The sequence below is a fragment of the Nothobranchius furzeri genome, chromosome 18, assembly GCF_043380555.1.
Source record: "Nothobranchius furzeri strain GRZ-AD chromosome 18, NfurGRZ-RIMD1, whole genome shotgun sequence".
NCBI lineage: Eukaryota > Metazoa > Chordata > Actinopteri > Cyprinodontiformes > Nothobranchiidae > Nothobranchius > Nothobranchius furzeri.
The window spans coordinates 11,992,754-12,006,643 of NC_091758.1; the positions used below are offsets into that span (position 1 = coordinate 11,992,754).

Consider the following 13,890-nt stretch of genomic DNA (forward strand, 5'->3'; position numbering starts at 1 on the left):
TTCCCTGCACCCAAGCCTCTGCCGGAGATCCAGCGAATCGTGCCGTGCACCTGCTCTGACCGGCTGTCGAGTGCCTGCCGCTGATCCTGGTTTTCTGGCGTCGCTCCTGCCGTTCGTCCACTTCCTGGTCCACGCTGTGGGGCTTATGCCTGCAGGTCTCGTACTGCTGCAGTCCCTGCTGGGTCCCACACCTGCTCCAGCAGTTCTCTGCCTGGGCCCCCACGCCTGCTCAAGTCCAGTCATGTTCCGGTCCAGTCATGTTCCGGTCCAGTCATGTTCCGGTCCAGTCATGTTCCAGTCCAGTCCAGTCTTCGAGTCCCCGTCTCCTGTGTCGTGTAGCCTTATGGGCGTCTGGTTTCCGCCCTTAAGGGGGGGTACTGTCACGATCTGCCCCTGACCGCCTGACTGTGTTCCTCTCCTGCCATGATTGCCCTTATTGTTCTCACCTGTCCCTCGTTTACCTGCCCATGTTTCCCTAATTAGCCCTCTGTATTTAAACCACCTGTTTTGCCCCTGTCCTTGGTCAGTTCGTTGTTGTTTGTTGGTGTCCTGTTCATCCCATCCTGCCATTAAACCATTTTTACTTTTACCGAAGCCTGCATTTTTCCTCTGTTCAGCTCATCCACACATGGTCCGCCATCTCCACCTCCTACACCGTGACACCATGTCAACAACGCCGTATACAGCTGTCAAATATTTAGCCTTTAGCCACATAGAATGATACGATGTTAAATTGTATGTAAATACGTTATTGCTATTGTGATTGGTTATGTATTTTTATTTCTGGTGTTAAAAACCGAGGAAAACAAGTGTGAAAAGTGTCTATGGAGACAGCAAACCACCTAAATACAAAATGTCATTTGGTCCTTCCTCGTTCTCTTTTAGAGGACCTCAGATTTGGAACAATCTACATCACGTGTTGCAACCTTTACCTCTCAGGTAAAAAATGGCTGAAACAAAAACCAGCTTTTGAACAATGATGGTTTTATCTCTGCTAATCTCATTTATTTAAATGAATTTATTTGTTTTGCGTATGTGTGTGAGAGTTTTATTGTCTCTTTACACCCAAGGACTAAGTTTGAAAAAAAAAAAAAACCTCCGGCTAGAAAACCAGTGTACAAACCAACAGTTGCATTGTTTTCACATGTAACTGTGCTTTTTGTGCTGACCTTGTACAATAAACGATAAAAGCTCTAAACGATGACTTCAGCATCATTTACTTGTCATGAAAAGATACAAGAGCATACATTTTAGCAGAGTTACCTTTGAACCACTTACCTGTGATGTAGCATAATCAGCCTTCTTTGCCCTCTAGCTCCTGGCTCTTCTAGAGACTGGATGCTGGGTGGAGAGTGATGCTCAACTTGCTGCTTCAGAATTCCCTACTTGGCCATTCGATCACCATCACCCTGTTCTTCTGCAGAAATGCAAACAGTAGCTTTAGATGTGTGATCTGGGTCATTGTCATGTTGGAAACGTGCACGACGACCAAGTGATGGCAGCATCTCCCCCTTCAGTATAGAGCAGGAGTTCATGACACCATCAATGAAATGCAGCTCCCTAACACCAGCAGCACTCATGCAGCTCCACATTAGGACACCGCCACCACCCATCACTCCACTGGTGTAGGGTGTGTTGGTGCACCGGGGCCCACGGGCCTGGAAGACAGACAGACAGACAGAAAGACAGACAGACTTATAGATGTGTGACAGTGTGAGTGTCCTTTCACTGTGACCTGATTGATCATGCACCCTGGCTACTTGGCTGGATAGCGAGCGTGACTAAAGCAACACTTGCATCGGGGCCCAGCTTAAACTTGCTACGCCACAATCAGACTCACCTGTGGTTGAATCCCTGTTAGTTCAAATGTTGTAGTCTTCAGTGTGGCTTTTCTCCTCAGACTATAATTAGGGTGTACTCCTTTTTGATACATGGGATAGAATTAATTTGTAAGGAAAATCACTTTTTTTGTGATTGCAAGTGAACAACTCTGGTTTGCTATCAGTGGCCCAATAATTTATATATATATATATATATATATATATATATATATATATATATATATATATATATATATATATATATATATAAGATTTATTTTCCTTCCCTGCAGTGAGATTCTTTTAAAATGGTGTTTAAATGAGAATTTGAGGAAGTTAAAAAAGTGCTTTTCAGTATTATTCCCATTTTCACACCAGCTGCCTGAACAAGAGAAGATTCATCTTCTGCTTAGTGTGGTTGAAACTAATTTATCTTCATTATTGGCCTTCAGGTCCCAAAGCTTCCCAACAAAACTGCTTAGTGAAGTCTACCTGGTTTTAATTCTGTGCTTGATGGACCAAGGGTTTATAAAAATAGTCTTTCTACGTGTCCGTCTCTGTGTGCCGCCCGATTAGTCTGTGTCCTTGGAAACCTGTCCAGCTGATCCCAGATGGCAGTGTCGTAACGCTGCAGGCTTGTCTGGAACAGAGTTGGCAGCAGGTCCAGGAACCAGTACGTTAAATTAATGGAACCTCCAAGGTCACTAGGGATCTCGCCCAGCTCCCTTTGGCTGTTGTTTGCTTTTGATGTCAGCTGAACTCTTAAGCTGGTGATCAATGAGAGAATGAAGGCTGCCATCATGGAAAATTCCTGATACAAATCAAACAAAAAACAAAATAATAACAAAAGCTGCACATTAAAAAAAGATTCACTTATAAATAACTACAAAGCCAGTAAATGTTTCCTTCCAGTGGAGCAGCAGGTGGATGTCCGTCAGCAGCCACACCCCTCCCCTGTCAGACTAGGTCCAATCACATTGATCTAAAGGATGAAGTGCTGACTCTTCGTCACTCAGACGCGGGTTCTGCTCTGCGCTCAGCACGAGGACAGCGGAGGAGCATGCAGCGTGATGATGCACCACCAGAACGGGGGCTTTAGATTCATGCATTAAAATTATAACTTTAGCTGCAGCGTGAGGGGGCTCTGGACCTGGACCTGGACCTGGACCACACTCGGATATTATGTCTCTGCTGAAACAGCGGGGGAGAGAACTTGAGCGCTTCGATGGACTGTCGCTCATCTACTGGTAGGTTGTGGGTTTGGACGAGTTCAGGGGAAAGACCACATCTGCTCTGGGTCTGCACCATCCAAGGAAACAAACTGTTATTAGTAATAAACGCTCACATTCTAAATAATCTTTCATTTCTCTCCCGTCAACCCTTATTTTTTTTAGAATGAAAGGATAACAGTCACAAAGAGAATTATAGATGTGAACTGATTTACTGTATTTACAAGTCAGACTAAATAAAAGCGATGATGTTTGATTTAGTCCCTTTCAAATCCATCTCAGTTGACCACATGCTGACAGAAGAACCCAGGGCCATCTCTAAGGCTGCCAGTTTCTGCATAAAGTCAGTTAAATAAAATGGGATGTGATGGATGGTGGAAATAGGGCGGACTGTTTGGTCCTGGGGGAGCAGACCGTCAGCTAAATGCAGGTGCTGAGTGGACGGTTGGAGCTGGGTCAGCCAGCAGGCTTAAAGGCAGGCTGGGGGGAAGTGAAAACACTGCGACCCCATCCCTGCACCGCTCCTGTCTCTCTACAGCAAACGGCCGTGCTCAAGTCACACTCATGATTCTATCCTCCAAGAAGTTACCCGAACTCTGGGACTACTTCCTGATTTACGTCTCAGGGGCTTTAGAGTTCAACCCCGACAGCGAAGACGTGGACCTAGGACTGTTTCCTCTCAGAATGAACCCCACCATTAAGACCAGGTAGGTGATCAGGGCGGTCTCTGTAACTGGAACGTTTACCAGACTCTCAGAGAAAACCACTTTAGTGAAGATTAACGGGATGGTGACCAACTGGTTAAGGATTGGGGGGACAGCCATGTTGTATTTTCAGAATAAAAGCCTGTTGGTTCGCTTTCTGACAACAAAATAACCAGCTAGACAGACGGTGGCCACAAACCTCTTAGAAAGTTTTTTAGCATAGTTATCATCCACACAGACCCTTTTGCTGTTAGAATGATTTAGGTGGGCTTTTACACAAACTGATGATGACACACGGTTTATTGCTGGGATCATTCTGGCTGAGTTTGAGTCAGCTGATGGTGTCTTGCTGATGTCAACACGTGGTGTCATCAAAATCTGCTTGTCTCTGTGGAATCCTGTTCCCGACGGCAGCTCCTCATGTCCGTCAGGCTGCAGAGGGGTTTCAGTCATCTCAGGGATGAAATGATAGGTGTTTCCTTTCTTCCTTTGTTATTGTTTGTGTACGCTAAACCACACTGCTGCATGAGGAGTGGAGCCTTCCCAAAACAGGGGCAGCCACTTCCTGGTTTTTTGGACATTTTAAAACATCGGGTTCTTATGTGGCATTAGACATTTGACGCTGTAACCATCAAACTATTTGCTGCCATTAAATCAAAACATGTAAAGATGACTATAAACCTTATTTAATATTTATTTGAGGCTGGATCGGAGCCCTGATGGAACCTGTCCTCATCCATTCATCCTGCTGTTCGCTGAATGCTCGAGTGAATACGTTCACTGATAGCAGGATTCCTGTTATTTGTTGATTCTTTTTCTCCAGTAATAATGATAGCAGTGCTGAACTCCTATAGTGCACATGGCCAGTTTAGATTACACACACAAGCTTCAAATCACGATTTCCAACCTAAATTTGGAACTTGTAAAAATATAGATTTAAAACATTTTAAAGCAGTTTAAGGATAACAAAGCTGTCGTTATGAGTCGTGTTTGGATCGGCTCTGTGGTTTGAGTCCCCAGAATAAGAAAACATTTCCCTAAACACTCAGATCCAAATGTCTTCACATGACCTTTTACTAAAGGCTCAAACCGTTTCAAACCCTAAAACTATATTCTAGATCTGAAACCGAACTCCAAAGCCATGTCTCCTTTTGTCTCTGCCCTAGACTTCCTCATGTGGCTGCTGGCAGGTGTGACTCGATGCACTTTGACAGATTATTTACTCGACTCCTGTCCTGTGTGATTCAGGCCTCTTGTGGCAACAAACGTGACTTTAGTCCAGCTGTGACAGAGGAAACATCTCGCTCTCATTAAGTCACCTGGACTCAACGTCTTTATTTGTGAATGAAGAAAATAAAGCTGAGACGTTTGAACGTTCTCGTGGTTTTAGGAGAGCATGAAAGTTCATTTAGGAGCAAACAGCACATTTACAACCCGGGCCACTACTGTTAATACAGTAATACACACAAATAAACGCTACAATGCGGACACGGTCACGAGACTTCTCCAGACCCATATGTACATGTGGACCATGTGCCCTCCATCCCTCTAGCAGGAGGAAAGACCTGCTCCACAGTTCCAAAACCAGGATCAAACCCACAATGCTCCTCCTCAATCTGAGGGTCAAATGTCAACCAGACCCTCCTCTCCAGTAACTAGGAGTAGACCTTACCAGGGAGGCTGAGGGTTTGATCTCCCTAAAGTTGCAACACAAGCAACCCTCTGGTCCTCTTTCCAAAAATTGTCACTCCATGGGCATCAAACCCCAACAGGGCCGTTTCTAGACAGGCATATAGGGGGCAGATGGAAATGTGAAGGGGGCACATTAGGTGTGTCTCCTTTGTCCAAACTTCAGGGAGGGGGAAAATTACCGTGAGACACGACGGCCCAGTCCTCTCAGCTGTTATGTCTTTAAACACATTTAGCCCTGTCAAGCCTTTGCACAGATGTCAGACTATCACGACTCCTTCAGCAGTGCGTGATGTCACTGCTCGGCATCAAGAAGCCTCCGCAGTAACATTAAAAGAACGATTTCGTGTAGGATTCGCTCTTTAGGGCCTCCCTGTTGGGTGATTTCTCTCGGAATTAGCCAATTACTGAAGAGCTTTTATTACACTGTAACCCCGAATAAGTTCACTGAACTCAAAATTTATGAGGAAACTGATTACCTAATAATTTTTAAGTTAACTATCTAAAAACTATAAGTTTACCATAACTTAAAAAAATATGACCTGAATAAATTCAAAGCATTTAACTACCTCCAACCTATAACTTAGTACTTAAGCAACTTACAAAGTTTAATTTAACTAAACTTGCATATTTTATTTTATTTGAACCTTTTTTTACATGTTTTTACTAACTTAAATATTATAACTTATATGAACTCTAAATGGAACTATTAAACCCTAACCCAAATAAGTTGAATTTACTTAGAAATGACAATGTGGCAGGCTGGTGAAGGCAGTAACTAGCTCCAGATCATGACTCACACACCCATAAATGCTAACAGCCAATGAAAGTGGAACACTCAAAGTCAAGTCAAGAGCATCTGGTGTGAACAACCACAGTATTATTAACAATGGGACAGCACAGCCGTACAGCATTACTTTGACCAACCTCCTCTCTTATAGTGCCAACATGATACAAAAGGTAGCAACACTTCTGCAACACTGAATGAAATAATAACTGAGAACAACAATCCTCCACAATAAACATGCATAAACACCCCAAAATAGAGCTAAATAACTGAAAAAAATGACTACCCACAATGCACCTCCCCCACCAGTTGTTTATTGTTCCTGAAATCCAACAAAATTGCTAGTTTGTGGATGTTTTTCTTGTAAATCCACAAATATTTAAAATAATATACAAGTCTGTTTATCAGACACACTTTAGGGTTGACGTAAAGATGAATGAAATAATATAGAAACATAAAATAAATCAATTATTTTTTGGTTAACTTTACTCATTAAAGTTAAGTTGTCCTTTATTGATTAATTTAAGTTATGGTTACTTAAAAAAGAAATTGTTCAGTTTAATTAAAACGTTTGAGTTCTATGCACTTAAAACAAGGAAAAGGTTAAACAAGCTCAACACATTTGAGTTCTAAAATCTTTTTTTTTTAATTATTAGTTTCAACTACTCAATATATTTTATTGTTTTGAACTTTTGGGTTTACAGTGATATATATCTGTTATGAACGGGGTGTAACCCCACAAAATGTCTCCCATTTTCTCTTCACAAAACCCCTTCTCTTAGAGCTAAGTGTGAATTTTTACCATGTTAGCTCGCCAACACATGCTAATTTGGAATGTATTTACTGCCTGGATACGTTTTGGCGATCTGCATGTCTCCATGTTCTGTCTGTCTTAGGGCTGGGCAATATGGCCTAAAACCAATATCTTGATATATTGAGGATTTCACCTCGAGAACGATAAATGGACGATAACTACAGGTATGCACAGAAACAAAAGTTGTCCACTAGATGAGGCTGTCACGTGTATTATATCAAGTCACATTTTTACCTGACTCAAGGTGGTACAGCTTCTTGAAGGGACATGAACATTCCAAACCTGCACACAGTTTTTTCATTTTTGTACTATCAAATTTATTGACATGGTATAAGAATCAGAAATTTCGATAACGATACATTTTCAATTTATTGCCCATCCCTAGTCTGTCTCACTGGGATGTGTTTTCTGTGCTTCACAATCACAAAGACACATTAAATAATTATTAATCAGACCCTGGCATGCAGGTCCATCCCGTCTCCTGCTTTTGCTTCTCTTACACCATGAGGACTGATTGCACCGGCCAGTTCTTTTTTCTTTGATGTGAGGAGACCTTTTCTCTCCATTGACCTGATAGCTGTGACTGCCCTTTGGACAACTCGAGGCGCAAATCCTTGCAGTTTTCCCCAAGCTGTGCTACGATTTGAAATGGCTTCATGGGGAATTAAGTGTGATTGTGATTCACATCTGTGATGCTGGTTTTTAAAAGAAAGCGCAAACACCCCCTAAAGGACATCATACCTTTTGCCACTAGTGATCCTTTGCAAACCGGGATTTTGTTTAGTCTGTATGCCGATGACTGTCAGTTTTATCTTCCTCTTAGCCATGCTGATAATTCTTCTACAGGTCCCCTTCTCAACTGCCTCAGTGAAGATAAATCATGGTTAACAGTGAACTTTTTTAATTTTAATGAGCAAAACATGGAAGCTATTTTATTTGGCCCCGTCGCTCCTCTGATACCTTGTGTTTGGACTTCACTACTCTGACCCCTAACTTGAAAAGTTAGGTCAAAACCATTTGGTGTAAAAATTAATGTTTCACTCAGCTTTGTTGATCACGTAAATGGGGTTAAGGTTCTGTGCGGTTTTCTGCCTTCTCTCCATCAGGGATTCACCAAGCCAAACCGGTGGTTTGCTCATGACATTAGCGATGTGACTGTCCCGGTAGCTTCAGTGTGCATCAGATACAACTGACCGTTATATTGCAGTGTATCTTTCCATGTAGGTCTCTTGTTGGTAAAAACCATGGTTATATTGATTACGTCATTTATTACCTGCCATGCCTTCCTTTTTTGAGGTGCATTGAATGCATCATCAATCTCTTTCAGCAGAGATGGTGCAGAGCTGCAGTTAATGAATGAATGAGTATGTTTATTTTTGAACACGCATTTGTTATCAGACCTATTTTCCATAAAAATATATGAAAAAGACAAAAAAAACACATTCTAAAAATGTATTTTAAAAGAAAGATCTCAGCTTGTTCAAAAAAGGAGAAGGAAGAAGCTAACATGTTTACCTTCCCCTTTTACACATTAACATAAATTAACATACATTTGGCTACTATTCACCATTTTGTGCTCCTCAGTTATACAAAACATCATTTGAGAATAATAACTGTCTTAACTTGCCAAAATAAAATAAAGCTCCTGAAAACAACAAGTCCGTGACAGTCTGCTTTCTGCAGCAGCGTATGCTTCCGTTCAGCGCACCTGAAGCTTTGTCTGAGGTAATTTAAAATATTTCCTTATTTTTGTAACATTTGTGCAGAACTAAAAAAAACTGCAGACCGAAGGACATTTGCCCTTAACAGTGGTTCAGAGAAGTCCATTATGCAGCTGAGATGAACCCACATCTCCCTGCATCTCAATCATTCGCTTTTTTCTTAAAGAAACAGTAACATTATGATACAGCAGCTTTTAATATTGCCCCATATGGATCAATACAATATGATTTTTGGCGCCTGTCTGGTCAATCCCGGTGGCTGCCTGGTGGGGTCTGGGACCCTGGGCTCTGCGGGCGGGTCTGAGGGCTTGCCGCTGATATCTCCCGGGACTTTGCTGGCTGCTGGTTGTGGCCCCCCGGGGCGATCTTCTGTGCCTCTCGAGGGGACGGGGGCCTTTCTGGTTGCAGTCTCCTTGGTGTTCCTGTGTTCTGGGGCAGTGCCTGGATCTCTGGGACTTGGGGCTCCCCCCGTCTCCTACACATTTTTGGGGAGCAGATCTGTGGTCCCTCACACTCTCTATTGGACGCTCCTATAGAGAAACCTTACATAAACAAGCGCGTGTACACACACAGGTGCACACATGGTGCTCTCAAAAGTATGGGCTTGGGCACGTTCAACAATTGTCTTAAGGCTGTCGTTGCCACTAAATGCACTATGATTTATTGTCGTGTGATTGTTCAGTTAAACAATGTTGATTTTATAATTCATCATCAGGTTGACGCATTGATAGCTTGCTCCTGATGTATTGTTGTGTGTCCTTTTTTTTTTTTTTTTTTTTTTTTTTTTGCTTTGATGCTCCACCTGAGAGTAAATCGGTAAGGCTTGTTACCAGCATTCAGACATCAATTCTGTTTGCTTCACAGCCAGACAGGACACCCCCACAGGTGGTCTCATCCTTTCAAGCTCTCTACCAGAGGCCTCGGGGGAGGGGGGGGGGTCTGCAGTAGCTAAGCTGTTCCTAGAACTGCACTTTTCTAGAATGATGCCTGGAACACACCAGACACGGCAGCGCGACGATGCAGAACGACGAGCGCTTCGTATCGGCATCCTTGTTAACCTCACGACTGGATTACTGTAATCCATTACTCTCAGGAAGTCCACAGAATATAATTAAAAGTCTTCAGCTTGTCCAAAATGCTGCAGCTAGAGTTCTGATGAGAATTAAAAAGAGAGATCATATCTCTCCTGTCTTAGCTTCCCTACATTGGCTACCTGTTAAATTCAGAATAGATTTTAAGATCCTCCTTCTCACATATAAAGCTCTTAATAATCAAGCTACATCATACATCAGTGACCTGATTGTTCCATACGTTCCTAACCGAGCACTTCGCTCTCAGACTGCAGGTTTACTGGTGGTTCCCAGAATATCTAAAATTAGGATGGGAGGCAGATCTTTTAGTTATCAGGCTTCTCTCCTGTGGAACCAGCTCCCAGCCCTAGTCCGTGAGGCAGACACCTTGTCTACTTTTAAGACTAGGCTTAAAACATTTTTATTTGATAGGGCCTATGGTTAAAATCTGATGTTAGCCTAGATCTGGACAAGTGGGAGAGTAGAGGGAGGTGGAGTGTACAGTCGGTAAAGACGGCTCTCCCTTGCCCTGCCTCCAACATGCCTCCATATAAAAAGGCTAGGTTATCCAGAGTTATCTCTGTAGTTATGCTGCTATAGGCTTAGACTGCTGGAGGATACACTGACCACTTTTCACACTCGACTACTTTCTTCCACAATCTGCTCTTTAACTGTATTATTTCCTGCTATTTCAGCTGTTAACTTTAATTTTTTTCTAAGTGTTTTTCTCCCCAGAAGAAGCTACAATGATGTTCTGCTGACCTTTGGTGACCTCATGGAGGGGGCCATCGGCTAGCACACTGCTGCTAACTACTTAAACATTCTCCCTCTCCTGATAATAACATTTTACTTTCCTTGACATTGAATGTGCTACTACTAGTTTACTAGATTCACTAGGATAAATACAGTAAAGTTTATCTCTCACCAAACTAAACCATGATTTAAATATACAACAGCATTGTACACTACCACAAACATTAGTTATTTACTTAACCATTTAGAAAGGAACTGGTCTACAAAACAACAGTAGGATTGGCACAGTTTCTGATAACAGAAGAGGCAGGGCAAACTGGTTACACACACACACGCACACACAGCAAGGACACGGGAGTGGGGTGGGCAGGGTTTGGGAAACAGTAAGCGTAAGCAGAAGCGCTCGTCAAAAATTGTCGACTGATATGAACAGAGGAGAAATGGGCAGCGTGCAAATTTCGTGTGCAATCCGCTTATCAGCTGGTGTGTTCCGGGTGTGAGATGTCTGACATTTTTCCTGGGATCTACTTCATCCACTCCTCCAGTTTGGGAGTACTGACCCGAGTGACCCCGATGACCACGGGTGCCCCTGATGTCTTCACTCTCCAGGCTTTCTCAAGTTCTTCTTTGAGGCCCTGTTACCACTGTTGTTTGTCCACCACCACAATGGTTGGTTAGCCATCAGCTTTTTGTTGATCTGGATCTGGAAGTTCCCAGGAGCTTGGCTCGCTCGTTTGCTATCACCTTACCTAAACCACAAAATTATTCATTCAGCATCAAAATTAAAATAAAAACTTCTATTTTGAGATCAAATATTTGAATGTCCTACTCCAGAGCAGTCAGTGCTTCCCCAGTCATGAACCTCTCCATACCTCATTGTAGTTACTAGAGAAGCACTTGTTTTTCCAGTTCGAGTGGCAGCGGCGTGCGGATTCAGTCAAAAATATGTCAAAACTGCCATGAGTCTGTCTGAGGAAAACGTCCAGAACCTCATGGCTATTGCCTTTTCAGCATTCCCCTATACATTTGATTACACACAAGCAGATAACCGGTTCAGGTTTACGCCAGAACAGAAGGAAAGTGAAGCTGTGCGTTTTGGCCACGAGTTTACATTTTCCTATTTTAAGTGGAAATGGTGAATGGTCTTCTAGACTCCTGGGACCCCCAAGGTGATATACAACACAATCAGTCATTCACACATTCACACACTGGTGGGGATGAGCTACGATGTAGCCACAGCTGCCCTGGGGTGCACTGGCTGAGCACAGGCGCCACGAGTCCCTCCGACCACCACCAACAGGCAAGGGGGGTTAAATGTCTTGCCCAAGGACACAACAGCAGAATTCTCTGTCCGGAGCCGGGATCGAACCTTTACGGAATTGCGCTGCTCTGGGTGGCTGCATGCTGGAGTAGCTCTGTTGACTACGTGTAAGTTTTGCCTTTTTTGGACATTTTTTCTTCTGGTTTCTCGGGAGGAACGGTATTTTTTTGGACATTTTACTTTTCTGTTTCTGGTGCTGTGAAGCCTGGAGGATTTTTACTGCTATTTTTTTCACTTTTTTCACTTTTTGAGCATTTCTTATGATGCGTAACCATGGCAACAAGCCAGTTTACATTGGGAAAGGCTGAAATAATACCTCAACTGAAGCCACAAATCCCAAATGAGCTAAAACGCAAGAAGTGTTGGTGCAGAGCGGGAGCAAAATGGAGACAGAGAAAGAGGAAATTCAAACCATCTCTTCCATCGATCATAATGGGCAATGTGAGATCATTGGCCAACAAGATGGATAAACTCCAAGCCCTTTCAAGGACTCAGAGAGAGTATCGGCAGTGTAGTGTTATGTGTTTCAGTGAGACGTGGCTGCAGGACCATATCCCCAATTCCAGCGTCTCTCTGCCAGGATTCCTGATTGTATGAGCAGACAGAGATCTGAAGAGGAGCGGGAAAAGAAAAGGAGGTGGAGTGGCAGTGGTTGTCAACAACAGATGGTGCCATCCAGGTCATGTTTCAGTGAAATGTCGTCTCTGCAGCCCAGATGTTGAACTCTTGGCAGTAAGTTGTCGCCCATATTATTTGCCAAGAGAGTTCACTAGTGTTGTCTTGGCAACCATTTATATTCCACCTTCAGCCATTGCTGAAAATGCATGTGATGCCATCAGTTCCGTTGTCTCTAAGCTACAAACCCAGCACCCCAATGCATTTGTGTCTATATCTGGTGATTTTAATCATGCCTCACTCTCTGCTACACTTCCAACATTTCAACAGTTTGTCAGCTGCACCACCAGAGAAAACAAGACATTGGATTTGTGTTATGCAAATGTAAAGAATGCATACATGTCCAAAACAAGACCCTCTCTGGGACAATCAGACCACAGTCTTGTTTTTCTCTGCTCAGAATACAAACCACTTGTTCAGAGGCAGCCTGTGACAAGAAGAACTGTGAGAAAATGGTCACAGGATGCTGAAGAAGCCCTGCAGAGTTATTTTGAGACCACAGATTGGATGACTCTCTGCCAAGGATATGAAGAGGACATCAATGCCATGACTGGATGTGTCACTGACTATATAAACTTCTGTGTGGACAACATCATACCCACCAGAACAGTGAGATGCTTCACTAATAACAAACCCTGGATCACCAGTGAACTGAAGAATCTGCTAAATGAGAAAAAAAGCCTTCAAGGAGGGAGACAGGGAATTATTGAGGAGTATACAGACGCAACTGAAGATCAAGATCAGAGACAGCAAGGAGGCATACAGGAAGAAGCTGGAGAACAACCTACAGAGGAACAATATCAGAGATGTCTGGTCAGGGATGAAGAAGATCACAGGCTTCAAGCATAGAAAGGATTGCACAGATGGCAGCTGGACACAGCCAATGAACTGAACAAGTTCTTCAATAGGTTCAGTTCAGGAACAAACCCAACATCCTCCTCGCCTGTCCCCAGCCAATCAGACATCCCATCCTCCTCTGATCCAACATTTTCCTGTCACACGCCAGCTGTTTTTTCCTCTAACGCAGTCATGGACTCTTCTGGTTTTATGAATCTGTCTTCAACCAAGTCAGGAGATGCTGCTGCCCCATTTACCTCCCCCTCCCACCTATCTGTCTCTACAAGTCAGGTGAAGAGGCAGCTGGAGAGACTGAACAGGAACAAGGCTGCAAGTCCAGATGGTGTCAGCCCCAGGGTACTGAAGGCCTGTGCAGAGCAGCTCTGTGGGACTCTGCAACACCTCTTCAACATCAGCCTGGCCCAGGAGAAGGTTCCAGGCCTGTGGAAGACATCCTGCCTTGTTCCAGT

At 43.4% G+C, this 13,890-nt stretch overlaps 2 protein-coding genes across 2 annotated transcripts in view; one reads left to right on the forward strand and one right to left on the reverse strand.

The window, feature by feature from the left end:
- Positions 1–1,423: 1,423 nt before the first annotated feature.
- Positions 1,424–13,890, reverse strand: part of LOC139063907 (zyxin-like) — a 30,210-nt gene continuing 17,743 nt past the window's right edge. The window contains exon 3 of the mRNA XM_070546963.1: positions 1,424–1,658. Within this exon, the coding sequence (XP_070403064.1) occupies positions 1,561–1,658 (98 nt within the window). The 3' untranslated portion in view covers positions 1,424–1,560. The remainder of the gene's footprint in view (positions 1,659–13,890) is intronic.
- The window catches only part of si:dkeyp-72e1.9 (syntaxin-binding protein 4), a 113,984-nt gene continuing 102,969 nt past the window's right edge, over positions 2,876–13,890 (forward strand). The window contains exon 1 of the mRNA XM_015968937.3: positions 2,876–3,067. Within this exon, the coding sequence (XP_015824423.3) occupies positions 3,003–3,067 (65 nt within the window). The 5' untranslated portion in view covers positions 2,876–3,002. The remainder of the gene's footprint in view (positions 3,068–13,890) is intronic.